The sequence below is a fragment of the Gasterosteus aculeatus genome, chromosome 18, assembly GCF_964276395.1.
Source record: "Gasterosteus aculeatus chromosome 18, fGasAcu3.hap1.1, whole genome shotgun sequence".
Classification (NCBI taxonomy): domain Eukaryota; kingdom Metazoa; phylum Chordata; class Actinopteri; order Perciformes; family Gasterosteidae; genus Gasterosteus; species Gasterosteus aculeatus.
In genome coordinates, this window is record NC_135706.1 from 4,659,274 (window position 1) to 4,686,602 (window position 27,329).

General features: G+C 48.0%; 3 protein-coding genes across 7 annotated transcripts in view; 1 reads left to right on the forward strand and 2 right to left on the reverse strand.

Moving 5' to 3' along the window:
• Window positions 1–13,848, forward strand: part of rev3l (REV3 like, DNA directed polymerase zeta catalytic subunit) — a 53,890-nt gene extending 40,042 nt beyond the window's left edge. For 3 of the 4 annotated variants that reach the window (XM_040161229.2, XM_078093994.1, XM_078093993.1), the window contains 19 exons: window positions 403–1,289; window positions 1,406–1,491; window positions 2,186–2,311; window positions 2,715–2,907; window positions 3,083–3,197; window positions 3,358–3,473; window positions 4,673–4,791; window positions 5,217–5,335; window positions 5,483–5,624; window positions 6,039–6,283; window positions 7,223–7,331; window positions 7,824–8,030; window positions 8,357–8,466; window positions 9,861–9,975; window positions 10,089–10,226; window positions 10,498–10,688; window positions 11,125–11,371; window positions 11,899–12,114; window positions 12,842–13,848. In XM_040161229.2, the coding sequence (XP_040017163.2) occupies window positions 403–1,289; window positions 1,406–1,491; window positions 2,186–2,311; window positions 2,715–2,907; window positions 3,083–3,197; window positions 3,358–3,473; window positions 4,673–4,791; window positions 5,217–5,335; window positions 5,483–5,624; window positions 6,039–6,283; window positions 7,223–7,331; window positions 7,824–8,030; window positions 8,357–8,466; window positions 9,861–9,975; window positions 10,089–10,226; window positions 10,498–10,688; window positions 11,125–11,371; window positions 11,899–12,114; window positions 12,842–12,982 (3,622 nt within the window). In that variant the 3' untranslated portion in view covers window positions 12,983–13,848. The remainder of the gene's footprint in view (window positions 1–402; window positions 1,290–1,405; window positions 1,492–2,185; window positions 2,312–2,714; window positions 2,908–3,082; window positions 3,198–3,357; window positions 3,474–4,672; window positions 4,792–5,216; window positions 5,336–5,482; window positions 5,625–6,038; window positions 6,284–7,222; window positions 7,332–7,823; window positions 8,031–8,356; window positions 8,467–9,860; window positions 9,976–10,088; window positions 10,227–10,497; window positions 10,689–11,124; window positions 11,372–11,898; window positions 12,115–12,841) is intronic. The other variant, XM_040161230.2, reaches the window with a different exon arrangement.
• On the reverse strand, window positions 13,770–18,813 carry slc60a2b (solute carrier family 60 member 2b). Its single transcript, XM_040161231.2, has 4 exons — window positions 18,087–18,813; window positions 16,944–17,112; window positions 16,737–16,853; window positions 13,770–15,339 (listed from the first exon to the last, which is right to left on the reverse strand). Exons 1-4 carry the CDS (start codon window positions 18,396–18,398, stop codon window positions 14,096–14,098), a joined length of 1,842 nt encoding a protein of 613 aa, XP_040017165.2. The 5' UTR covers window positions 18,399–18,813; the 3' UTR covers window positions 13,770–14,095.
• Window positions 18,814–19,539: 726 nt separating this feature from the next.
• slc16a10 (solute carrier family 16 member 10) overlaps window positions 19,540–27,329 on the reverse strand; it is a 30,427-nt gene continuing 22,637 nt past the window's right edge. For both annotated transcript variants that reach the window (XM_040161232.2, XM_040161233.2), the window contains exons 4-6: window positions 23,676–23,819; window positions 23,067–23,295; window positions 19,540–22,201 (exon numbers count right to left, since the gene is read on the reverse strand). In XM_040161232.2, the coding sequence (XP_040017166.1) occupies window positions 21,954–22,201; window positions 23,067–23,295; window positions 23,676–23,819 (621 nt within the window). In that variant the 3' untranslated portion in view covers window positions 19,540–21,953. The remainder of the gene's footprint in view (window positions 22,202–23,066; window positions 23,296–23,675; window positions 23,820–27,329) is intronic.

The following is a 27,329-nucleotide window of genomic DNA, read 5'->3' on the forward strand; positions in this document are numbered from 1 at the left end:
TTTAAGACATCTTGCATGTAACTAATTGGGTGCAACTGATTGTTCACATGGCATTGTTCATATTGCATCATATCGTTTGGGAAATGAGGGTTGCTGAAAGGAACCATTCAGAGTTTCTCTGTTGGGGAACAATCCGATCTCTATCTGACATCATGGAAAAAGGTTGCACATGCACACCGGAAGGGAACACACAACACACTGAATTTAAATGAATCTTTTCGATTGAAATATATGTTATAGAGGCAGTGTTGCAAAATGATAGTATGAATTAGAGATGGACTAATACTATCTACAGGGCTGTATTTATTCCACCACTCAGACTTTTTTTGCAAAGTACTTTCACTTTTGAAGCTGTAAAATTGCAGTGATTAATAATCATGAATCACTCTGTCATCTCTCCAGGGAAGTTGGCGGCCGTAAGTTAGCGGTGCATACCAGGCTGACTAAGGAGCTAGCAGAGTTCAGTGGAGATCTGTCTTTGGAGGGCCTCTATTTCTGGAAGACTGCGTTCTCAGCCATGACTCACCCTGCCATCACTTTTACCTCATCTCCCCAAGCCCGGGGAGCTCGGACCTCAGAGGGGAGTATAGACCATGCCAAGCTTGACCCATCCTCAGCCAGTGACAAGAAGGTCATCCTCATGCCCTGCAAAAACTCACCTAGCAGGGAGCGTGTGCAGCTGTGGCTGGAAGCCAGGAAGCAGTACGAGAGTTTACAAAAAGGATTGCTGAAGAAGGGGGTGGTTGGGCTAGATGTGGTGGGGATGGCAGAAAGAACTGAGCAGCCAGGTGCGTCCAGCTGTCCAGCAGTGATGGTTGAGATGTGTGAGAGACTCTCCAGTATCAGGACACAGAGGAGAAAGAAAAGCAACCTGTCCTTAATCATGACTCCCATGACAAACACAGGCTCTCAGTGTAAATCCACCTCAGTGAGTCCAGTTTCTGATGATGGCGGTGTGAATATTGAGCAGGAGGGCAAAGAGAGCGATGATCGTGAGAATAAAACCCCCTCTCCGGAGTCCCCAGAGCTGCCTTCCTGGCAGCAGTCCTGTCAGCCCAGTTCCTCAGGGCTGGACCGCCTCTGCGAAAAACATCCAGAACTAATGTCACCCGGGCTCTCCAACTCCTCAGAGAGAAGAGGGGAGAGCCCCAGTCCTTCATCCATCCATCGGAGTAACAGGGAAGAGGGAAGGACAAGCCCCCACTTCTTCCACAGCACCCCCTTTTTAAGGCGAAGGCGGAGAAGCCAGGAGCACTTGGAGCCAGTGTGCAGCACGCCCGTATCTGAGGGTGAGAAAACAATGTGCCTGTAATCCGTCTGCCAGGACTTTTCCATGGCTGACCCATTTTTTAGACCGTAGTGATTGTGTTTGTCTTCATGTTGGGTTTCCTTTTTTTTGCTGCAGAGGATCCCGTTTCTCAGAGACTTCAGCAAAGGAGGAGAAGCCAAGCGGACCCACTCAGACGAGTGTTGCTGACCACACAGATGAAGGTCAGACTACAAGTGTTGATTTTCATTAGGGCTGCAACTAACAATTATTTTGATAATCAATAATCGGATTAAAAAAAAACACATTTAAAAAAAACCCATTATTTTCCAACCCGTTATTCTTAAAAAGAAATGACAAATTCACAGTGAAAAAACAGGTTGCTCCTTCAACATAATGTCATTATTTATGAAAAATAAAGAAAAATACAAATTAGAAAACATTTGTTTAAACGTCAGAACTCCACACTACACTCACAGACGCGCACAAACAAGTTCACTTGATTAAGTAAATTTATACAGCACATTAAGATGACAAAGTGCCATCAAATTACTTTAAAATGACATTAAAAAGTACAACACACACAAATATATTTGTCAACAATAACCGATGTGTGACAAAGCACAGAATGTATTCCTGACAATATGAATGGGCCAAAAAAACGTTAAGCTCCTCACCTCAAAACGGAAAAACATGGCGCAATTGACACGCTTTTTTTAGTGAATGTGAAATACTTCCACACCTTGGAAGACTTAAGTTGTATACAGAGTGTTGGATGTACTAACCAGATATTGTGACTGCAGCTTGTGTACCTGTATCTAGTCAGTACCTCTCTCGCTGCCGTGGTTTGAATTGGGCCATAATGTTGTTTTTCGGCTGTTCGTTTGCTGTTTCTCATGTGCTCTTTGTCTTCCCCAGAACCACTTTGCTGCTTTGAATGTGCCAAAGAAAGATAACTCTGAGATTGAAGGCCCCAGCATAGCCAACTCTTACGGTTTCAAAATCAGCATGCAAAATCTGCAGGATGCCAAAGCTCTGCATGAGGTGAGCTGCAGTCTTCTCCCAGACTCAGTCTGTTGTTGTTTTTTTGCCATTTTAGGATGTATATTAAAGTCCAATAGAGTTAGATAAACATTATATAAATCTGCTTATTCAAGCATAATATTTTAGGGTACTATTTCATCTAATTAGTTTCATAAAGTTTAAGTAGCAACCAAGATCTGTTAATTTCCAGTCTGTAACTGTGCACGTAGAATTCACATTTGTAAATAAGCAATATTAAAAATGCATATGAAATATTTCCAAACGCTCGAAAGATTTCTTTGTGTACTGGGTCATTTGATTTTCAGGCCGCGGGAATGAACACAAACGGCATTCACTCAAAATCCAAAGACTTTAGATGTATTTTCCCTTCTGACACAGCTTTTTTCGTCCATTTCCCCGTCAGGTCCAGCACCTAACACTGATAGGCATGGAGCTCCATGCTAGAACCCGCCGGGACCTTGAGCCTGACCCAGAGTTCGACCCCATATGTGCCTTATTCTACTGCCTCAGTTCTGATGCTCCCCTGCCAGATGTTCACAGCACCCAGCTGACGGGCGCCATTGTGGTGGACAAAGACCATCAAAGCAGAGACCAAGGTCAGTGTCGCTTAAATTATGCAAATGCCGAACCCACGGTTGTTGATGTTGTATCACAAAGGTTTTTCTATGGACATGTTCTTTATACATAGACAATTTTCCTAATATTTAACCATGCATATTGTACGGCATAGAGTACGCTGCCCTGCTGAAGATTCTCTTTACACAACTGTAGCAGGTCATAGAGGAACGGCGCCCCTGCTGGTCAGGTCAGGCGTCTCCGGGCTGCAGGTGACGTACGCCACCGATGAGAAGGTGCTGTTTCAGGAGCTGATCGCCGTCATGAGGAGGTGCGTATGTGTGGCCACGGGTTTGGTTCGCACAGCTCCTTTGCATACTGCTCAGAAGCATATTTGGGGTCATGAAATGCTAACCAGAGTAACCACTGTACGTGTTCGTCAGTCGGGAAAGTAAAGTGTTTGCTCCGCCGTCGCCCTTTTCCTCTGTCAGGTTTGACCCGGATATCCTGGTTGGGTACGAGGTGCAGATGCACTCCTGGGGCTACCTCCTGCAGCGGGCTGCAGCGCTCGGAGTGGACCTGTGTCAGCAGCTGTCCCGTGTGCCAGGTAGTGCCCGCCGTCACCACAGATGCTCCTCCAGCAGTTAGTAGGAAGCAGTCAGTTGATTTCTTAAGTATTAATTTGTCTTGCTGAACAGGCTTTTGCAGACGTAATAGTGTGAATAGTATGATTCTGTGCTGCTTAATGTCAAATCTGTGAGGTTAGAGAACCACACCTCCTCAACCCTCATCCTCAACACCGGTGTCCCACAGGGCTGCGTACTGAGCCCTCTCCTCTACTTCCTCGTCACCTACGACTGCAGACCTGTACATAGTTCCAACAACATTGTCAGGTTTGCAGACGACACAACGGTGATTGGCCTCATAAACAACAAGGAGGAGTCAGCCTACAGGAAAGGGGTCCAGCACTTTGCTGTGTGGTGCGCCAACAACAATCTGGCACCAAGAAGACCAAGGACCTCATTGTGGACATCAGAAAATCCAAAGGTGGCACACACAGCCCCATTTCCATCAACGTGACAGAGGTTGAGCGTGTTGCTAGCTTCAAGTTCCTGGGTGTCCACATCTCCGAGGACCTCTCTTGGACCCTCAACACCTCAACCCTGCTCAAGAAGGCTCACCAGCGCCTCTTCTTCCTGAGGAGACTGAAGAAGGCTCATCTGTCCCCTCAGATCGTGGTGAACTTCTACCGCTGCTATCGAGAGCATCCTCACTAACTGTATCACAGTGTGGTATGGCAGTCGCTCTGTTGTGGACCGGAAAACACTCGGAGGGTGAAAACTGCCCAGCGCATCACTGCTTACTCTCTCCCCCACCATCGAGACTGTCCTGCACAAAAGATGTCTGCGGAGGGCGCGCAGCATTGTGGAGGACAACTCTCACCCCAGCCATAAACCGTTTACCCTCCTCCCCTCTGGGAGGCGTTACAGGGCCCCCCCCCCCCCCACACACACACTTCTCCTCTCCCAATTATGCCATATTTGCATTTGCCCAACTATGCCACATTTGCACTACCATGTCATTCATATTTACAACCTTGCTGCTTAATGTATATACTGCGGCAAGTATATTTTTTACACTGTACATATTCTCTTATTTGTATATACCACTCTGCACTTTTCACTTTGGCTCTCTTGCATCTGGTAAGATGCTAAACTGCATTTCGTTCGTTAGTGGAGGAGAGGGGAGTGGGAGGGAGAGAGAGAGAGAGAGACTTAATTGTTAATTGTCCGTTTGTGTCATCAGGTGACTCCAAAGACAACCGCTTCTCCGCAGAGAGAGACGAGTACGGAGCAGACACCATGAGTGAGATCAACATCATTGGGCGCATCACCCTCAACCTGTGGAGGACAATGAAGACTGAGGCAGGTGTCCCGACATGACCTCCACCGAACTCACACACTGTGCTGTCAGCCATTGATGCTAGTAGCCCATATATATATTTTCTTTGGGGGTATTTTCTTGACTTAATTTTGGGGCTCGTGAGTATTCATGGAATTTGTTTGATATCATAAAGCTGTGGGTCATAGAAATAAAATCAGTAGTAGTAGTTGTATGTTTTTTTGTGGATGATATCACGGTCTAAATATTTCTTCTATGAGGGGAAAAAAGTACAGAACAATGACTATAACCTAAGACTATAACCTGTGAGAAAAGTAGTAAAAGAACCTAGTCTAGACTAAGAAAGACTGTTACAAGTTGTACACAAGCTTTATGAACAGGTGTGGAGGCGTTACCTTTTGAGGAAAAGGTTCTAAGATATATTTGTCTTTTTCATTTTACCCCTCAGGCAACATTGAACAACTACACTTTTGAGAATGTGGCCTTCCATGTGCTCCACCAGCGCTTCCCCCTCTACAGCCCCCGCACCCTGTCCGACTGGTTTGACCACAACACCGACCTCTACAGGTTTGTGCCCACACCGAACACATTTCCTCCAAAATGTTAGACAAGAGCAGTGACACTAAAAATGCACTTAATACCAAAGAAATATGCTTCCCAACACATGCTGTGCATGCAGGAAGCCATTCTAATATGACATATAATGTGTGTTAGGTGGAAGATGGTGGACCACTACGTGAGCCGTGTGTGCGGCTCCATGCAGCTTCTTCAGCAGCGCGACATCATCGGCAGAACTAGCGAGCTGGCGCGATTGTTTGGGATTCAGTTCTATCACGTTCTGACCCGGGGATCACAGGTACAACCAGACACTTTCCTGCGGCGTTGCCCTAGTGGAGTGTCTGTCGCTCTGGTTTGTGTGTCCTGAACCGTTGGAACTAGTATGCCTATTTTGGTGGTTTTTGGGGGTGATCGAGCGTGTTGACTTGGCAGTAAAAGAACCCGCTCTGATTGGCTGTCTGGGTTAAGCAAATCAAAAGTCAGCAAAGAGCACACTCAACCTTGTGGGGACACGTCATGATCTTATTGGTTGAAATGTTGTTTTACAGGAGGATATTTTTTGGAGGGGAGTGGAGGGGTTTCATAAACCCATAAATAATTTTTTTGCTGTATTTTCTTTTACTTCTATTGTTAAATTGGTGCTCCAAGGTTGTGATGGAAGGGGATTTAAAAGGCATTCATCCAACCCATCAACCCTCTCTTGCCCCCGCAGTACCGCGTTGAGTCAATGATGCTTCGCCTGGCCAAGCCGTTGAACTACATCCCCTTGACGCCTAGCATCCAGCAACGAGCCCAACAGAGGGCGCCGCAGTGCATTCCACTGGTGATGGAGCCCGAATCGCGCTTCTACAGTAACTCAGTGATCGTGTTGGACTTCCAGTCACTCTACCCATCCATCGTCATTGCGTACAACTACTGCTACTCCACCTGTCTGGGCCACGTGGAGAGCCTGGGAACGTAAGCACGCCTGTTGCTTGCTCGCTTGGCACGCCGCCACGCCAACCCACTCGTTATTTTTAAAGGAACAGACACGCTGAGTGCTCGCCTGGTGTTCCCAGCTTAGAGCAGAGAACGCTGCAAGTCAGGCTTACTGTGGTTGCATAGCAACAGCAGTAGCAGTGAACACATGCATATGTCTACCTCTCAGAACCAGCTATCGTCACGCTCTTCATTTTCAGCAGAGTAGAAAGCGACAAATTAGCTCCAGGAGAGCTGCAATGCTGGGTTCTTTTTTTATTCATCTACAAGCATTTTGATTAATGCAGTTGGTTATTTTACATAAAATAATTAAACCAATCATCAGCTTATCGCTGTAAGAGCCGTACGTGTTTTGTACGAAGTGGCTCTTAGTAACTAACCTCTAGATATTTGAATATATGTGTTAAACTGATTGTGTAATTGTGTTATCTTAAGACATTGTTGAATAGCTGAACCAATGCTGCTTTGGGACTTTAGGCAGGCACTTCTCATTCTGTTATTTCTTTGTTTGGTTTTAACACAAACACTTTTAATATTTAATGCTTTTAGCGTTAATCAAACAAAAATGGCAAAAAGTGCAATTTGACATTTTCTATTTTTATAATTGTAAACTCAAAAAAACCCATACAATTCACCTTGTCTATGCATACATTTACCAAAGGCACTTCCCCCTCTGAAGATCACGATAGAACCATCCATCCATTCAAAAAAGACATGAAGATTGGTTGGAAAAATGTAATACGATTAAATATTTTTATCAGGAATACAAATAAGTCAAAAAATTCAAATAGATGCAGCACGTCTTAGCTAATAAAAACCCATCTCATGACTCCAGTCAAAAGTAAAAAAAAGTTGTGTCTCTATTAAAGTGCAAATGCCTCTATTAAAGTACGAACTCTTCCACATTCTCTGTTTCAGGCACGATGAGTTTAAGTTCGGCTGCGCCTCCCTGCGGGTTCCTCCTGAGCTCCTCTACCAGCTTCGCAATGACATCACCGTCTCACCCAACGGCATCGTTTTCGTTAAGGTACAGAACCTCTGCCCTTCCCACTAAGGAAAGCTCACCTGTGCGTTGTCTTTGCAAAATGTGACCTTGTAGGTACAGAGTCTGTAGAAAGCCCACCTTGTGCTCTACGTCCTTTGGAGTAGTTATACTTTCCCTTTTGTTGTGTGAGCGCACCACAAACTGTTTCTCCACTAAAGGTTGAGGTATGCATTTATTGAGAGATGAATAACATTTTACATGGAGAAACAAATTGTACACCTGCAACTTGGTAAAACCTTTAAAATAAAGGAATTACAAATACAATGTAAACATTGTTAATTCAGCAAATAAACACAGAAATATAATTCCTCTATGTAATCTATATAATTGAGTAGAAATAAGTTGTAGAAGGGTGCCTTTAGGTTACCTGTATGGGCTCATACCGAGTGTGAATCTGACTAGGAACCCGCTCTGCCTGAGCGCGGGCGCAGGCCACTCCGGGCCAATGTTCACCCTTCTGTTCTCTATGTCCAGTCGTCGGTGCGCAAAGGCGTCCTGCCAAACATGCTGGAGGAAATCCTGTCCACCAGAATCATGGTGAAGCAGTCGATGAAGGCGTACAAGCAGGACAGGACGCTGACCAAGCTGCTGCACGCCCGGCAGCTCGGACTCAAGCTCATCGCCAACGTCACCTTTGGCTACACTGCCGCCAACTACTCCGGCCGTATGCCCAGCGTAGAGGTAAGCTCCTCCATGGTAACCTTCGGCTGTCTGCACTGGGGGACGTGGAGGCGGCTGACAGTCCTACTGTGTTCTTTGATTTGGGAAACCATTTCAATCCTTTGTTAGCTTTGTTTTCCCATTCTTAACATCACCATATTTTTGAGTGCAATGCCAAATATTTTCTTGGGAAAATTTCTTTGTATTTGTATTTAGGTATTGTTACAAATCTTTGCTTATATGTGCCGTGGTTTGCCAAACTCCATTGGTGAAATACAAATAGAAAAAAAGGACAGCTGCATCGTTATTTATTTAATCTCATGTTGGTCTTGCCTGTCCCGGACCAGGTTGGAGACAGCATTGTCCACAAAGCCAGAGAGACGCTGGAGAGAGCCATCAAGCTGGTGAACGACACTAAGAAGTGGGGGGCACGCGTTGTGTACGGGGACACCGACAGGTAAATGACCAGAACCCCCCTCCAACCCACTCCCGAGAGCAGCATAATGACGGATGTAATTGACTCACACACTTCTCACCCGCGTCAACACTGCTGATATGTTGCTATCCTCTGAAAGTCTTATTGTTTTCACAACTAGCTCCAAGGCTCTAATTAATTGGCAGTATCTTAACAGGCTGTAACTGCTGTGTTTTTCCCAGCAATGATTTAGAAACTTTTTGTTGGTGTGGTGTTTAAAGCCTAGTTTATGCTTCTGCGTTTTCAGAGAGACGCAAGGACACGCAGACGCAAGAGGCCCTTGCGTGTCCCTTGCGTGCTTTTTCACACCTCCTTGCGTGTGTCGACCCATTTTTCTAGGCTAGCATCGCTTTCGACGCAAGCCTCCTGCAGCCTGCAGGGCTGTGATTGGTCTGCTAACTACATCCTTTCCGAAGCCTCACATTTCCATTTTCATAGCACAATACCGCCATTATAAATATGACCACTGCTACAACCCGTCATTGGCGGACTATAAGGACGCGCGGATGGCCTCTGATTCATGGAGGGAGATCGCCGCAAACGACGGTTTGCCGGTCGAGGGGAAAATTGTGGAGGAAAATACGGGACAAATGTGTCCGCAATGAAAAGCAACAGTGGCGATGCACGGGGCAAAAGTCTATGATAAATAAATAAACAAACCAACGACTTCCACACACAAAAAACGTTAATCCACCTGTTGTTCTGGCGGTGATTTGCTCTGCAACACACGCAAGCCTTTTAGAACCATGAATTGAAACAAGTGTGTCGACACGGCGTTGCGTAAAGACGCAGAAGCATGCGCCAGCCTTAAGACCAAGGCTGACTAAGTAAGAACTGTGATGCAATCTGTTTGTTGGTTAGATTGAATTACTTAAGTAAAGAAAACAAAAAGGAGACCTGGGCCTCTCTTTATCTGTACAAAATAATCCAATGGTTACATCTTTTTGGTCACAATTTCAGTGGGAGTTTGTCTTGATCATGTTGTATGTACAGTTACGGTTACAGACTTTCCACTTCAATCTCCACTTGATTGCAAAAAAAAATGAGAAAAGGGCCACATCCAGTTGAGACTTGTCATATCTTTTCTGAATTTTCCTCCAGCGCCATCATCAGGTGAACCTTCTACTGTGGACTTTTGTTCATCCCAGCAGCCTGAGCTGTGCTTTTTGTTTACTGATAATCACACAGTGTTTGCATAGTAACAGGCTAAAACATTAAAACGTCTAATATCAACCTGCCGTATATCAATATGTTAGCACTGTCATTGCTGTCATTGTTAGGTCCTGAAATGAATTAAGCAACTCTTGATTGTCATTGTGTGCCGCGGGCTGATGAGGCTTATTGAGTGACTGTGCTGCTCCTCTTGTGTTCGGCAGCATGTTTGTGTTGCTGAAGGGAGCCACCAAAGAGCAGGCCTTCAAAATCGGCAACGAGATCGCAGAGGCCGTGACCGCAACCAACCCGAAGCCGATCAAGCTCAAGTTTGAGAAGGTAGTGTTTTCCCAGCACACACGCATACAGCAGACACACACAGGCTGCAGCCACTGTAATGTTTGTGCATTTGGATTTGTCAGTCTGCCAATTGTCTTTTGGGGGGCTCTCAGGTGTACCTGCCCTGCGTGTTGCAGACAAAGAAGCGCTATGTGGGCTACATGTACGAGAGCCTTGACCAAAAGGAGCCCGTGTTTGACGCCAAAGGGATCGAGACAGTGCGGCGCGACGGCTGCCCCGCTGTTTCCAAGGTAACAGGCAACCGGTTCCTACCTCTTCCCTCCCTCCGCTCCAATCACAGCCGCTTTTCATTCCCGCTTCATGCACGTCAATTAAGTAAAGGAAGGGTGACCGGCCTGCTGAGAGGCACGACTGTGTAAAATATCACAAAAATCCCCACTGACTTACATTAACATTCAACACTAATCCAGCTGCACAAGACCACGCTTTTCTTTAGCTAGTTCCCTCAGGTCCCCGCTCCCCTCATCGATCATCCGTCGTTAATGTGTGAATGTCCTGCAGATTCTGGAGCGTTCCATCAAGCTGCTGTTTGAGACTCGTGACATCAGCCAAGTGAAGCAGTTCGTGCAGCATCAATGCATGAAGGTTCTGGACGGCCGGGCCAGCATGCAGGATCTGACCTTCGCCAAGGAGTACCGGGGCAGCAGCTCGTACCGGCCCGGAGCCTGCGTGCCGGCCCTGGAGCTCACCAGGTGTGTGTGTGTGTGTGTGTGTGTGTGTGTGTGTGTGTGTGTGTGTGTGTGTGTGTGTGTGTGTGTGTGCGTGTGCGTGTGCGCGCACGCTGCAGAGGTCAGAAAATGCTTGCTGTCAACTACAGTTACAGTAGTCTGTGTGTGAAACCAATTGCTGCTTCCCCGCAATGTTCATTGTCTGGCTGCACTAGCCTGCATGTACAGTAGCTGAGTCTGTTGCTAGGCAACACGTCTCTTAATGGGCGGGAAAAAAAGGCATGGATCAGAGGGAAATATTGAGCCTCATTCATGAACAGCAGTCCAGTTTATGTTGTGTGTTATCCAGAATTGACTTAGTACAATATTTAACATAAGCTCTCAGGGCAAAACCAAAAAGACAAACAAAAAAACACAGCTTTGATGCGCTTTGTCAAGTTTTGTTGCTTTTACGTCTTAGGCGCATGATGGCGTACGACCGTCGCCTGGAGCCCCGCGTGAGTGAGCGGGTGCCTTATGTGATCGTGTACGGGATTCCCGGTGTGCCGCTCATCCAGCTGGTGCGTCGGCCAATGGAGGTGCTGCACGACCCTGCCCTCCGCCTCAACGCCACCTACTACATCACCAAGCAGATCCTGCCACCGCTGGCCCGCATGTTCCAACTGATTGGGGTGGACATTTTTGCCTGGTACCAGGAGCTCCCCAGGGTGAGACCGACAGCAGCGAGAGCTTTTTCAAGTCAAAGAAATTATCAGGATTTCTTTCATAAGCGATGCAAATAGTGATTTACTGACAATACAACCTGCATGAGAATATAACGTCAAAAATGAAACCCACACTAATAAAACCAAAAACACTGGTTTCCAGTTTAAAAGATTTAGGTAGTTGCTTCCCCTCCCTGTAGAAAATAAAGGCGGATGTTTACGAGGTCTTTTCTATCAGTCAATTTGGGTGGAGAGAGAACAAAGGACGAGGAGAAAGCCTCCTTCAAGCTGCCTGCTGAGGATTGAGCGAGAGAGAGACTCATCAGACCTGCCTGGATGTTTGTGTCAGTACTGAAGCCAGGTTTCTCTTTGACTGAGCACACCCGCCCTCTGCTGGTGGAGCTGAGAATAGCGCTAAACAAAGCAGTGACAGACCAGAAGAGACTGTTTCACCATGTGATCCAAGCTGTATTTTGTCTTCTACTCCCAGTGCACTCAGACTCATGTTAACCCCCCCGTCGTCTGTACAGAGTCAGAAGGCGTCCTGCTCCTTGAGCGTGGGTGGAGAGGAGGTCGGGAGGAAAGGAACCATCTCCCAGTACTTCACCACCCTCCACTGCCCTGCCTGTGACGAGCTCACCCAGCTGGGCGTGTGCTCGCGGTGCCGCGCCGCGCCCCAGAGAGTCGCAGTGACGCTCCACCAGGACATGAGACTGTGGGAGTCACAGCAGGACCAGCTGCTGAAGGTGCTTTTAGAGGCCGGGGACACTGCAGAATAATAGATTATGGTATCAAGCTGCAGAATAAGTACTACTGCTTTCTCCCACGACCCCCCCCCCCTTACTCACAATAGTTGCCCAAGCATGCTTCAAATGTCTTTTTCACCCTCATATAAATATGTATTCGTATTATAACTGCTAGACACAAGCTGAGTGAGGAGAGAAAGGCGCTTTAGGATCTCGTTCGGGCTGTTCTGTTTCAGCCTTGAGAAGATAATCTCTCACACCCAAACTTATTTATTTTGAATAGCCATGTTATTTACGTTCAAGTAAACATTGTATGTATTTAGGTTAACAATGGTAACAATGTAACAAAGTAAGTTGTACTTACTGTAGACGTCAGTTTTTAATTACTAGTATTTTTCTTGTATGGTATTTTATACCGCATTTGTTCCAATAACATTTCCCAGGGAGTATTTTGCTGCGTAGATTCCACTATGGCTGCAGTTTTAGTATCTTTTCTCTTACAAAGAATATCGTTTACTCATATTCCTTTTTTCTCTGTTGCGCTTCACACATCATATCTAAAAATATAATCTAAACTTTCAGGGCTTCGGTACCAATCAGATTCCTTTCCGACTCAACCTTTCTGAATGGAAATGTGGCCTTTGCTTGACTATTGATGTCCTGTGTATTTTAGAACGTGTGTATATATATATATATATAATGTGTGTGTGTGTTTGCGTTTGCGCAGATCTGCAGGAACTGTAGCGGCTGTGCAGAGCGCCAAGTGCCCTGTGTGTCTCTGGAATGTCCTGTCCTCTACAAGCTGTCCCGGGTCAACAGACAGCTCTCCAAGGCCCCCTACCTCAGACAGCTGCTGGAGCAGTTCTGATTGGCTCCTGAAGCCCCCCCTCCCCCTCAGTGTTTGATTGTCCATTCAGTTGAAATAGTGCTTTGATTGAAGCCTGTCGGGGTTTCCATTTTGTCTTGTAACTGTTATTTTTATTTGTGCTACAAGTATTTTTCTGCGTGTGCAGAATGTCTGGTTTGAACCCCCCCACTCCCTCTCCAGGGCTTGTGTGTCTTGATGCTTGTTTGCTGCCATCTCCATTAGCTGCTATGAGCTGAGCGAGGTCCGGTTGAGGACAAATCGTTTGGTCGTTTTGTGCAGTGTACCAGTTTGAAGGAGTTCCTTTAAAAAACAATGACTTAAGTCTAAAGACAAACTACATTCAATCCTAATTGACTTTTCATTTTTATATCAACGGCATTTTTTTTTTGTAAATAGTTTCTGTAAAGCTCCATCTTTAATCTCACTGTGCATTAGCATTAACAAAAAAGAGAACTAAAGCTCCGGCCATGAATGCACATCTGCTTTTACGCATCCTGTGTAAGGATGCCATTTTCCATGTTTCTAACTTTGATTGTATTAATATACATTTTGGCAAATTTCACACTTCATACTCTTAAGTGTGCGAACTGGAAACTATTTCAGTCTTTCCAAAAAATCTGGGACTGTTGCAATACTGTGTTGATAATTTATCTCATAAAAACTTGTTTCCCTTTGCATAAATATGGTTTTGTGTCAATTCCAGTTTTATCAGCAAAATAAAAAAATCAATCACATTAAGATCCAATTCTCCATGTACCTGTACAAATGTATAAAAAAGTAATGAAGATAGTGTTTTGTTTGTTTTTAATAGACATTGCTGTGGGAGGAGGTTTGAGATTGATATAATAAAAAGTCAATGTAATAAATCATTGTCAATGACTCAAGTAAATCTATTGAATGACATTGACACTTGATTCATAGATCCACAAGCCGTGGAACATTATACAAACAAAACGCTGGTCTTGACAAGTGCAACAACTATAATCACTGATCCTTCAGCTGCCACAGTGCAAAATGATTGGCTGTTTTTGACAAGAGTGGCCTGATGATTCATCTCATCTGCCCTGTCCATGTGTCTTCCAGCAAGAGACACTTGGAAACACACGCACACATTCAGTCCCTCTTCTCTCGGTCCAGGGAGAGCAGCAGTTTGCGTCTAGGGGAGTCGCCAACCAGGGGGGTGGTGTCTGAGAAAGCAGCTCCACCTTCCTCCGTGTTGGAGTCAGCACAGCTCCCTGTTGGACCGGTGCTGTGAGGAGGAGAGGAAGCCTTGCTGGGTGAGTGGAGACATGCTGCATCGTCCATTTCGATGACCTCAAAGTCAGCGTCGTTCCAGTGGTCAGCCTCGTTGTCGTCGTCCTCCTCCGCCACAGAGTCCAGCAGCGCCTGGCGGGTTTCACTGTCGTCTGCATCGGGCTGGCTCCTGGCGCGGGGCTTCCTGCTCAGGCTGCTTGGGGCCGAGGCCAGCTTGTACATGACTGGGAAGAGGATGGAGGTAAACGTGGCGGTGATTAGCGACAGGTACATGAGTACGGGCTGGTCGTGGAACTTCCCTAGCAGGAAGCCCACAAGAGCAGGAAGCACCATCTCGCCCAACGCCGCCCCCACCACAAAGGCGGCCGCGGTTCGCCCCGTCAACGTGGTGTACTGCTCCACCCAGGAGATGCCGCTGGGGAAGGTGGTGGCCATGGAGGCCCCGTACAGACCGCTGCAGACCCACAGGGCCACCCTCTCCTTGCTGAAGAGGCAGAGCAGCAGAGAGGACAGGGTGGAGCCCACCAGGCTGAGCAGGATCATGGTGCCCGGGTACATGCAGGCCGCAAAGAAGATGGCCAGCCCCCTGCACGCGGCGAACGCCGCCCAGAACAATGAGTTCAGCCCGGCCGCCTCAGACGGGTTCATGCCGGCGTAGTCCTTGGCGAAGGTGAAGATAAAGGAGCCATAAGCCACCTCGGCACCTACGTAGGAGAAGAAGAAGAAGAAGAGCAAGGCAATAAGAGCCACGTGATGTTTGGCGACCAGGGGCTTCGGCACCGCCGACTCCCTGGCTCGGTCGCGTGCCCCGCCGCTGCGGCAGTAAAGGACGAAGAAGAGGAAGGCGACGAGGCAGATGTAAGAGCCGATCACGACATAAGCCCACATGGATTTGAGGGTGCTGCTGTGGCTGATCTGCTTTCCGTGGACGTCAGGCGTGGAGTTGGAGTTGGTCAGTGCGATTCCCGCGCTGCTGTTGGGCCCAAACAGCAGCTTGGCGATGATCGGAGACACAAAAGCCCCGGCCGCAAAGCTGAAGTGCAGCGCCTGCATGTGAGGACCCGCATGCTCGCCCCATGTATTCAGGATGAGGACGTTGCCACCTGACGGAGACAGGATGCAGTAGACGGTGATTAACGTATATAAAACGAATTATAATTGTGAATGTGCTCTTTCAGAAGGTTGAATTGTCATGGACACAGAAGTTAAGTTTGTCTTCAGGTATTGAAGGTCAAAGTCAAAATTATTATACATTTAATAAGGGTATATCAAAGTGCTCTAAAGTACACAAAGGCAGGGTCCTGTTCCTCGTACGTGGCCAATCAAATGTCCCATTATCCAGCTCAAATCAACCCGACTTGGTTTCTCAAAGGCTGATCTGCTCTCTAAATCTTGTTAATTTGAACCAAACATTAGTCATCAGGATAATTGCGCGTGCATGTCCTACTTCAAAAGGGGGATCACTAAACAGTGGTTTTCTAAGAGTACAAAGCCAAATAAACTCAAAGGAAGAGCCTCTTTTTTCTCCGCTGATCATGAGCGCATAATGAGGAGTTCAAGACCCGATTATGTATATTTGAATCATCATCGCTGACACTGTACAAAAATGTCAGTCGGTGAGGTGGTGTAAGACTTTAAAAGCTCAACGATGTGTGTGTGGTGTTCACCATGTACAAATCGAGAAATGATTGACGACAGCATTGATAGCGCTTGTAGAGTCATCGTGATGTTGTAACGGATAATCTTGGAGAACTCTCTCCCTATAAAACGTTAATGTTACTAATAACGCTCCTTTATCAATGCGGAAGGGAGCTGCCCTTTTTTTCTGGGGGAGAGGCGAGTTTTATCCAGCTGACTCAGCTTGCACCAGAGCATGTAATTGATAATTATCCGGCGAACTCAGTTGGCCATGTACGAGGAACATGGCGCAAGTTGGGTTAGATTTAGAATAATGTGTGCACATAAATAAGTCACTGATGCCCTCAAACTAATATCTGGAAAGAAATCATCTCATATTGTTGAGAAGAGCAAAGATAACAGAATTGAGTTGTAGCTGTGATACACAAACGCAAGTATCTGAAAATACAGACTGTTAATCCCAAGAGAGCCGACTAGCTGCTAGTGGGCTGTTTAGGATGACATCAGGAACAGCTTGTGCATTCAGCAGTTACAGGTAGATTTGCTTCAGGGGTTGGTGAAGACCAAACAGAGCTAAAAGTAACGCGTGTCAAGGTGGAAACCAATGCGACTGCATGAATGTCTCCAGCTGTCAGCAAATTTTACACAGCGTATTGTTCTCAACGGAAAGTAGAGAAGGTCAAAACAAGTTCAAACAAGAAAAAGTTCCCAATACGTTCATCTAAACACATGGAGAGGAAACCCGCTTTCATCAGGTAAAATAATTCAGAGGTCTTAGGGGTGCATTGATTGTGTTGGAACTAATAATAACTACTAGCTAATTATATTATTATGGACTATATATGCAAATGTGTCGTGTTACCTGTATCCAGAATACCCATCGATATGCCGATGCTGGACATGAGCCCAGTGAGGAGCAGAGCCTGCTTACAGAAGGGGATGACACACATTCCAACTGACGTCATCAGCATGGAAAAACCTGAAAGGCAACACAATAAGAGGTTTAATTAATCCCTCTCTTTTATATCTACACCATATACGAGCCGGCTCCTCCTAGATGAAGGGTTACCTAGCAGGAGGTGGGGGTTCATGCAGTCGAAGAGAAGTCCACCGAAGAGGGAACCCCCGATGTAGCCCGCCGAGCGACCAACAAAGATGTAGGAAATATTGCTGATGTTCTTCTTCACATTCACAGCCAGATCCTCGAATGTGGGGCCGAGAACAGAGATACTCATCCCCTAGAAACACGGGAAAGCAGCAGGAGTTACAACGAGAGAGTATATTAACTGGTATTCTGCACATTAAAAAGGACATAACTACCCCTGGAAAACCAAACAAATGCTATATGTACCCAACTGTCAGAGGCCAACAGGTTGTTAATTGGTAAGAATAGCAATGGTGGATATTTACACTGGCCTCCTTGGTCACTACTAAATGGAACCAACACTTTCTGGCAAATTTACAGGACTTAAAGGTGCGTACAGTATGTAAAAGTGCAATAGCGGCTTTATGTATAAGCTGAATAGAGGTGAAGCAGGGTCTGTGTACATTTACAGAGGAGCAAGTTTTGCGTCTATGTAAATCTGTTGAGGATCCTGCAACATTCATTTGAGCAAACTGGGTGAAGCACATCGCAGACTGATCCGGCGTGGATGTCTGACCAGCTGCTTCTGATGCAGTAGAGGCCATCATTAAAAATAACGTGAAACGGTGGTATATTCTAGGGGTCGTCGTGGCGCAGGGGGTGAGCGCTGGGAACCGCAAGGTTGGTGGTTCGAGTCCCGACTGCCCCATGTCTCAAGTCGAAATATCCCTGAGCAAGACACCTAACCCCTAATTGCACCCCGGGCAAAATGTAAAAGTCATGGGTTTAAAGTGTAATGTAAGTTGCTTTGGATAAAAGCGTCTGCGAAATGACCTGTAATGTAATGTATTAAACAGGCAGCAGATCACTAAGGTTTGTGGACACTGGCTAAGAACACCTGTTTTGAGGTTAATTTTACCTTGTGGCCCTAGAATGAAGAAACAAAACATAGTCAACCTAACGGAATTGTGCTCCTTGCCGTGGCAGGGTATTAGCAGTATTAATATCTAACATGTACCACATTCTGGTGGCGTTAACTGAAGGCCGGAGGAAACTGACGAATACGTTTTCATGACACACGTCCCTTGGAAAAAGCTAACGAGTTACAGCAGTCCCTTCTACGCATACCAAGCCCAGAAAGGATGCACAGAGCACCAGGGTGACCATCCAGCCCGCTCCCTGTCCGCCGACCACCTCCATCCGGCCGCCCGCTTCGCGTCCGCCCCGTTCTCCGCCGACCACCTCCATTCGGCCGTCGCTCCCCGGCTTCGCCCGCTTCTTGGCCGCCTTCAGCGCGCTCTTCAGCCCCCTCCCGGTATCCTTCCCCTTGTCGAACAAGGTGTCCTCCTCCTGGTCGTTGTCAACGTCATCGTTGTCCTCCATGCTGGCGAAGCGAACGTGCTTCTTTTTGACGGTGTCTCGCACGGCGGAGGAGGACATCCCCGTCGGTTGATCACGCTGCCGGAACACCGTTAAAGGCGCGGATGCGGCAGCGATCGCCGCCTGATGGCGGTGCTTCGGCTTCTTGACGATCTTCCGCGCTTCCTGTTTGTAGAGCTGTCGGTGCTGCGTCGTTCAGAGGTTTTCTTTGGACCCCGCTGCACCGGTCGCACGGGGGACATTCAAGATGGCAACACCAAAGGTAGAGCTGCTGGATCACATCGATCGTCTATTGACACCGAGTCTCACCTGGCGGGGAGAAATTACCCACCTGCTGAATGAAGCGAATAGTAGAACTAGACTGTGACTGGTCAATTCTCTCTAATTAGGACATGTTGGCCTATTATGGGGATACAGATAATATTACAGTAATATTCATCTACTAGGGATGCAATGTTGTGTGCTGGCGTTAATTGTAAGATGGCCCATGGGAGAGATCTCTGACACTACTGCTGCCTCCTTGTTAGGCACTGCTAAGCCTAGCACTGTGGTGTCTTTGATTGACATATTTTCTTAGATCATAAATCAGTTATTTATCGACTGCAGTGTGTATTAATTGCTCTAGGTTGGTTGGACAGCATGTTGTTTCTGTCCTCGACTGCAGTTAGATACAGCATCAGTGTTTACATTTCCAATATCTCAATTTACCAAAATTCGAACAGAACAATACTTGCAACAACACCGACGGTCAATTTGGGTTATTTTTTCCCTGAATTCAGAGCAGTGTGAGACCTCTTTGACACAGATCCGATGCTACAGGAAGTACCAGCCACAGAAGACATGGCGGCCTCTAGTGGTAAGAGCGACAAAGTGCAGAAATGGCCTGAAGCATCGGAGTTTATACCTGATATGAACTTTCTCTATCCTTAATTTACCTAGAAATATAATATTTGACCCCACATGAGATCACAAAGAAGCAGTCCTTAATCAGTTCATAAATCGGTGAGAGATATCTGACGAATCTCGGATCATGTTTAGTTTTACTGCACTTGCACTTAGCCCCACTTTATGGGATATGTATTTATAGCTATGCTTTGCATCTATAGTAATAAAAGTTGATTCAACACTGAATTTTAGTGGATGTGTGTAGCTGCCAGTCACAATTGTGTAGACACAAATTAAGAGAGTCACAGAAAATGTAAAAACTTGATTTTTTCTTTTTTACTTCCTGGAGAATGCTGAAATTCTGATTGCTTTTACAAAATATTACATTTTGTAGTTCAGCCGCACATCTTGCAGTAACTAGGAAAGATAGAATATAGTAATCTTTTAGTAAAAACATTTTTGAGATTATGAGAGCATATAAAACAACAAAAATTAAGGAAAAATGCTGCTAAAAATGTATTCATTCCTATCTGAAATGTTACAGAAGTGAAAACAAAAATAAAAAGAGCCAGTTATGGGGGGTGAAACAATAACAGCAAATTCACAAAGAAAGGCTGAGGCGGACAAGAAAAGCAGTCAAAAAACAAACTTACGTCATACATGCACATCGTGACACAAAAAATAAAGATAGGGTTTAAGTTGAAAGGCAATAGATTCCATCATAACATTTAAATACATACATGGCTCTGAGAAAACATATTACAAATGCTCATTTGTTTTAAAGTTTAAAGGGCATTTAAGGTTCTAAGCAGTAAGCACTTCATTAAAGAGCAACGCTTTGGACGGCTAGCTTTGGGAGTTTATTTAGCTTTTCTTTTTTTGGGGGGTGGGGGTTGTTGCGAGTCACTCCGCTCAAACGTGAACGCTGCTGTCATGTAGAAAGAGGGACCAGCATCAGAGGTAGCGAGTGGCCCAGGGCACCAGAGGAGGGGCGGAGAGGACTATGAGGGAGGTGGCGCTGACAGCTCCGTGGGGGAACAGCAGCAGCAACCAAACAGGATTAACACACTTTCAGTAATTTTTGTACAATTTTGGTCTTTGTTAAATTCAGTTTAAGGCTTCAGGCAAATGCCAACTGCAAAAATATAAATAGAATATGAAAGCATTAAAAGCATGAAAAAAGCTCCTGCCTCAGAGGCTAACGGCCGGGGAAGAGAGAATTATTAACTTGACTTTACTGCCTAATGGTCACGTAGTCAAAAGATGCATGTGTAGTACGATGCCTATAGAGGTGAAGAAATACACATCCACCACTATTTGTTTTTATTGTTGGTCCTTTTAAGAGATCATCAGGAGATCGGTCGTTGACATGGCAACGGTTATTTTACGACCTACGGCCGCATTAGCTAATGGGCATGGGCACTTTACCATATCACGTCGCATAAGATGTGCTTTTCCCACTTCCCAGAAGCTCAACATTGTAAATGTGCGTCACACAATGAGATAGCAACTTTAAAAACTTTAAAATACTGCTTGATGTCAATGCAGACGTATACACAAACTGAGTAGTATTACATATTGGTAATGCTCTGGACTTTTGCAGTACTCTTCCTATATTTCATACATGTATTGAATATAACAAACAAATATGCAAGTTCCTTTATAGGTCAAAATCCAACAAGGATACAGCTTATAATTTTTTCAATTAATGTCTTTGGGACAGATCATACAAATGAGATAAAAAATATAAGGAGCAAGCTTTTACAGAGAGTTTTGGATAGAGCCCGCCTACCGGTTTACAGCGTGATGCTAAGCTAACTAGCCATATTTACTTATTTATTTATCAGTGGTATCGATTTTCTCGTATAACTGTGAACGCAAAATTGGTCGAAATGTTCCTTCAAAAGACTTTCAGGTTTAACATTGGCGAGGGTATTTTCAGGCACACGGTTCCATTGTTCCATTGCAAGCAGCCCATCACACTACAATCAGTGCCATGTTCTACAAGGCCTCAATTCCGATGGACAGGCTCAAGCTCTCGTCTTGAGACAATGTGTAAAAAGTTTTAAACAAGAACGAAGAAATCATAAAGCTGCTTCCCTTGAAGTGTGCGAGCGCCTCTACGGCTCAAGCCACGAAGCCAGAGCTTTATGGCTAACTCTAATGATGACCTCTAAATTCCCCAAAGCACTCTGCGTCGCTTTTCTTTAAATACTATGAACAGATTACCCCTAGACAGTACTAACTTATTTGGCTTTAAGCGACAATAAAGATGGCAGGTTAGGGAGAAACCTTTAGCAGGTGGATTTGAGTCAAGTTACATTCCACACATCACACTGGGTATAATCAATTTAATTAATTTATATACTCTCATTTCTACATGAAAACTGACTGTAAAGACTCCTTTCCCTTAGCAAGGCCATCCCAAAGTTTTTCTAGACGTGCATCGGCAGCTTCTACACTGCATTGTGAGCACACCATGTCCTCTCTCCCTCTTGGCAAAAGAACAAAGAAAACATAAATAGTAGTCTCCGTTTCCATTTAAAACCTCTAAGTTTTCCCGTGTTAGGATTAGTTCAGTCAAACTATCTGATGCATAGTTTCTTGTTTGTTTCATCGCTTTGGCAAGTTTTGCTTCTGTCCTAAGGCAGTCGTTACAATCTCACTCCTGCTGTATCTCGGTACTCAGCGGTCTCAGTCTCAGTCTGTGTCTTTAGGTCGGCGGGGCTCTCAGAGGGTGGACTCTCTAGTCCTGCTCTGAGCTGCTTCCTGGGCCTTCCCGTTGTCGGCCATCTTCTCGTGCTCAATCATCTTCTCGGTGACGTCCGGGTCCCTGCTTATGGCCTCCTCCTTCTCCCTCCTCTTGCGCCTGGCCTCTACCCAGGGTATCAGACAGAGCAGAGCTCCTCCGAAGATTGGTGGGATTCCCGCCAGGTAGAAGGCCTCATTGTAGCTGCCCAGTCGGTCCCTCAGGAAACCTGGGAGCAGATGGATGGATGTATTCACCCGTCTTGGAATTCATTAACGAAATATAATATAATAATATCACAGATTCCCTCATTTGTATTATCCTTGTTGTCCGTTTTCTGAAATTCACTTGTTGAAATATATTTTTATGTATTGAATGTCATTTCTTTTCAACGTTATCTGTTCTTGTTTCAATGTTTTGCATGCTATTTGTAAAACACTTTGAGCTGCATTGTTCACATGAAAAGTGCTCTTTAAATAGTCGTTATCAGTTCAATTCCTGTTCACAATAACCTGCTTTGTGGGAAAATTAGGGATTTTGCTTGTAATTTACACCCTTCAAATTCAGCAATGGCAAAAACTGCAAGATGCCAAAATCCACGCTAGATGGTGCAAAAGAGCCGTGAACTGTAAGATAAATATGATATTCTCTTCTATCTCAGGACAGTGACTTGGAGCTGAGGGTCTGTTGACAGGATTAGCCATTTTTAAATGTGTTAAAAGTGTGTATATTTTTATACAGAAGATCTTATAGAATAACATTTTATATTTGTGCAACTTGAATAAAGGTTAAATTCTGCTGCGTAGACAATAGAAATAAATTATGAATGGTATTTACAATAATTAGGGAAATACTGACAGAAATACACAATTTAATTGTTAAAAGCTGGACAAATGTATATTAGGTTAATTTGAATTGTGTAAATGACAATTGCCTACTACTTCATTTTTTCAGTTGCATTATTAAGCATCCCGAGTGCTTTCAAATGATTTGATGTGATGGAAAACCCAAATATAATCTTCAGCTGATCGCAGGAGGGAAAGCCTCACTGCGAGCCAAGTCACATCTTCAGTCGCTAATTGCTCCTGAATTACCTGCGATGGGCGGTCCCACGGTCATGGGCACGGACATCAGGCCCAGCAGGAAGCCGATGGCCTGTGAAACGTCCTCGGCTCCGACCAGCTCGAAGGCGATGGGGGCCATGATGCTGATAAAACAGCCGTCGAACAGCCCCATCAGCAAGCACACTGCGATAAGTCCTCCAAAGATGTGGCACAGAGGGATCATCATTGACATAATGCCGATGACGAAGAAGGAGGTCACCTGGCGGGACAGTGGGGTAGCAAGTCATCTGAAGGCTCAATAAGCTTAAGCTTAGTTTTTATGTTGCATGAACTTCAGACGATCATCTGTGGCTGTTTTAAAATAATTAAAGTTTCACTGACATCAGAGTCACTTGTCTCTGTTTACATTTTAAAACCATGTTTAGTTCCTATGCTAACAGACAAAACCAAATGCGATTAAATTTCAGTTGGATTCTTAATATTCTCAATATTAGCATCAATGGGGAACTATGAGCAGCTTTAATAAACAAAAAGCTGCCATCAAAGGCTTCAAAAGCACGGCCACTAGCCGCAAAGCAAAGAAGTGACGAAGCATGTCACCCACGTGTGCTTCCTTGTGCCCGGAGACCCAGCACTGACCTGCAGGTAGACTTTGTTGACCCCGTTGACATAGTCCGCCGCCCTGCCGAAGATGAGACGGCCCACGCCGGACGTGATGCCGATGCACATGAGCAGAACCTCTTTACTGGCGTCCTGTCCAAACCGCTCCTCCACATGCTTCATCTGGGGACAGTTGGGAGGAAAAAGATGAACACGTGGCTCCAAGTCAAAGAAAAAAAAGGAATGTTGAAAAAGAGGAAACATCAAAATTAGCTGCATAGCTGTTGAGGTCTGTAGAAGTCAGGGATGAGGTATACTGAATATACGTAACTCCTGGTCAGGAGAGTAACAGCTGGCTGTCTAAGTGTATCAGGTTTAAAAAGGAGAAACAAGCAAAATTATTAATAATCCAGTCTGCATTTTGGGGGTTTTAGTTTGAGGTGTTCAACACGACTTCTGTGGGACTATCTGCTATCTATCCAAATTCTTTAGAATTTATAATGTTGTACTGGTTGCTTTGAGATCTGAGTGAAACGCTTTAAATCAGAGGTCGCGGACCCCCTGTTGAAGACCTCTGCTTTAAATCACTATAAAATCCAGTACATTTTATCTAAATGGCCCAACTTCACAGTGTCACGGTGTGGTTCACTTCCTGTCTTATTTTGTAGTTTTCTGCCACTCGTGTCCCCGGGTAACTTCACTTCCTGCCTTGTCTCGTCATCCCCTGTGTTCCTCTAATAGTTTCCACCTGTGTCCAATCACCTGCACCTCCCTTGTGTATTTAAGCCGTGTGTCTCCTGTGTCACTTGTCGCGTCATTGTCTTTTGCCACGCATGTCCTGTTCTTGTCTTTCGCCTTGGATCGCCGTAGGTTCATGCCTGTGTGTTTTTGCCACTTGGCCTTTTGGATTTTGGACCTTTTGACTATTAAAGTCTTTTGTTTTGGAAAAGTCTGCGTTTGAGTCCTGCCTTCCACCCCCAACCCTGACAGAATGACGCGACAAAAGAAGGGCTCAGCAGACCCGCTGCCAGACTACGGTCCGGACTACCTGGACGTAAGGAGTCCCTTCTGGCAGCGGAAAACGAACTTCATCTTCGGTCCCAGGGGCTATCAGCTCGCCTGCCTCGAGCTCCGGGATCTGCTAAATCCTAAGAGGAGCCCTGGGCAGAGGAATAACAGACGTCCCGCTGGGCCGCCGCAGCGATCTCCCGTTCCCGCTGGGCCGCCGCAGCGATCTCCCGTTCCCGCTGGGCCGCCGCAGCGTTCTCCCGTTCCCGCTGGGCCGCCGCAGCGTTCTCCCGTTCCCGCTGGGCCGCCGCAGCGTTCTCCCGTTCCCGCTGGGCCGCCGCAGCGTTCTCCCGTTCCCGCTGGGCCGCCGCAGCGTTCTCCCGTTCCCGCTGGGCCGCCGCAGCGTTCTCCCGTTCCCGCTGGGCCGCCGCAGCGTTCTCCCGTTCCCGCTGGGCCGCCGCAGCGTTCTCCCGTTCCCGCTGGGCCGCCGCAGCGTTCTCCCGTTCCCGCTGGGCCGCCGCAGCGTTCTCCCGTTCCCGCTGGGCCGCCGCAGCGTTCTCCCGTTCCCGCTGGGCCGCCGCAGCGTTCTCCCGTTCAGAGACTCTCAGCCATGCCCCCGACCCCCGAGCCAGCGCCACGATCCATGCCCCCGGTACCAGCACCACGTTCCATGCCCCCGACCCGACCAGTACCGGCCCCACGCTCCATGCCCCCGACCCGACCAGTACCGGTCCCACGCTCCATGCCCCCGACCCGACCAGTACCGGTCCCACGCTCCATGCCCCCAACTCGGCCAGTCCCCGCTCCGAGACTCAGGCTCCCTCCCTCCCATCCCATGGTCCTCTCCCACCCTCCCGTTGGTGATTTGAGGGCCGTCTGGGATCCGGCCCTTGAGGGGGGGGCTACGGGGTGGGTTATGGGGGGGGCTGAGCCGCCGCCGACTGCGGAGGTGTTCCGTGTCCCCGAGCTGGAGCCGACTACGGAGGTGTTCCGTGTCCCCGAGCTGGAGCCGACTACGGAGGTGTTCCGTGTCCCCGAGCTGGAGCCGACTACGGAGGTGCTCCGTGTCCCCGAGCTGGAGCCGACTACGGAGGTGTTCCGTGTCCCCGAGCTGGAGCCGACTACGGAGGTGTTCCGTGTCCCCGAGCTGGAGCCGACTACGGAGGTGTTCCGTGTCCCCGAGCTGGAGCCGACTACGGAGGTGTTCCGTGTCCCCGAGCTGGAGCCGACTACGGAGGTGTTCCGTGTCCCCGAGCTGGAGCCGACTACGGAGGTGTTCCGTGTCCCCGAGCTGGAGCCGACTACGGAGGTGTTCCGTGTCCCCGAGCTGGAGCCGACTACGGAGGTGTTCCGTGTCCCCGAGCCGGAGCCGACTACGGAGGTGTTCCGTGTCCCCGAGCCGGAGCCGACTACGGAGGTGTCCCCGAGCCGGAGCCGACTACGGAGGTGTTCCGTGTCCCCGAGCCGGAGCCGACTGCGGAGGTGTTCCGTGTCCCCGAGCCGGAGCCGACTGCGGAGGTGTTCCGTGTCCCCGAGCCGGAGCCGACTGCGGAGGTGTTCCGTGTCCCCGAGCCGGAGCCGACTGCGGAGGTGTTCCGTGTCCCCGAGCCGGAGCCGACTGCGGAGGTGTTCCGTGTCCCCGAGCCGGAGCCGACTGCGGAGGTGTTCCGTGTCCCCGAGCCGGAGCCGACTGCGGAGGTGTTCCGTGTCCCCGAGCCGGAGCCGACTGCGGAGGTGTTCCGTGTCCCCGAGCCGGAGCCGACTGCGGAGGTGTTCCGTGTCCCCGAGCCGGAGCCGACTGCGGAGGTGTTCCGTGTCCCCGAGCCGGAGCCGACTGCGGAGGTGTTCCGTGTCCCCGAGCCGGAGCCGACTGCGGAGGTGTTCCGTGTCCCCGAGCCGGAGCCGACTGCGGAGGTGTTCCGTGTCCCCGAGCCGGAGCCGACTGCGGAGGTGTCCCGTGTCCCCGAGCCGGAGCCGACTGCGGAGGTGTCCCGTGTCCCCGAGCCGGAGCCGACTGCGGAGGTGTCCCGTGTCCCCGAGCCGGAGCCGACTGCGGAGGTGTCCCGTGTCCCCGAGCCGCCGCCGACGACTACCCCGGAGGTGTCCCGTGTCCCCGAGCCGCCGCCGACGACTACCCCGGAGGTGTCCCGTGTCCCCGAGCCGCCGCCGACGACTACCCCGGAGGTGTCCCGTGTCCCCGAGCCGCCGCCGACGACTACCCCGGAGGTGTCCCGTGTCCCCGAGCCGCCGCCGACGACTACCCCGGAGGTGTCCCGTGTCCCCGAGCCGCCGCCGACGACTACCCCGGAGGTGTCCCGTGTCCCCGAGCCGGCGCCGACGACTACCCCGGAGGTGTCCCGTGTCCCCGAGCCGGCGCCGCCGACTACCCCGGAGGTTTCCCGTGTCCCCGAGCTGCCGACGACGACCCCGGAGGTTTCCCGTTTCTCAGAGCCTGCCATTCCTGAGACGTTCCGTGCCCTGTGGTCACCGTTCCGGAGCCGGCGAAAGGACCGCCCGCCGGGCCGCCCCCCAGAGGCTCCCCGCTCGTCTGGCCGCCCGCCGGGCCGCCCGCCAGAGGCTCCCCGCTCGTCTGGCCGCCCGCCGGGCCGCCCGCCAGAGTTTCCCGGGTGGTCCGACCAACGTCTCGGGTTTCCCTCCCCCCCCTCCCCTTGTTTCGCTCTAGTG

Coding starts and splice junctions, on each gene's coding strand:
- slc60a2b (XM_040161231.2), bottom strand. CDS start 18,398: ATGTCCTCCTCCGCCGTGCGAGACACCGTCAAAAAGAAGCACGTTCGC. Junction 17,113..18,086: donor GTGCATCCTTTCTGGGCTTG/GTATGCGTAGAA, acceptor CCGTGTTTCTAG/GGGATGAGTATCTCTGTTCT. Junction 16,854..16,943: donor GAACCCCCACCTCCTGCTAG/GTAACCCTTCAT, acceptor GTTGCCTTTCAG/GTTTTTCCATGCTGATGACG.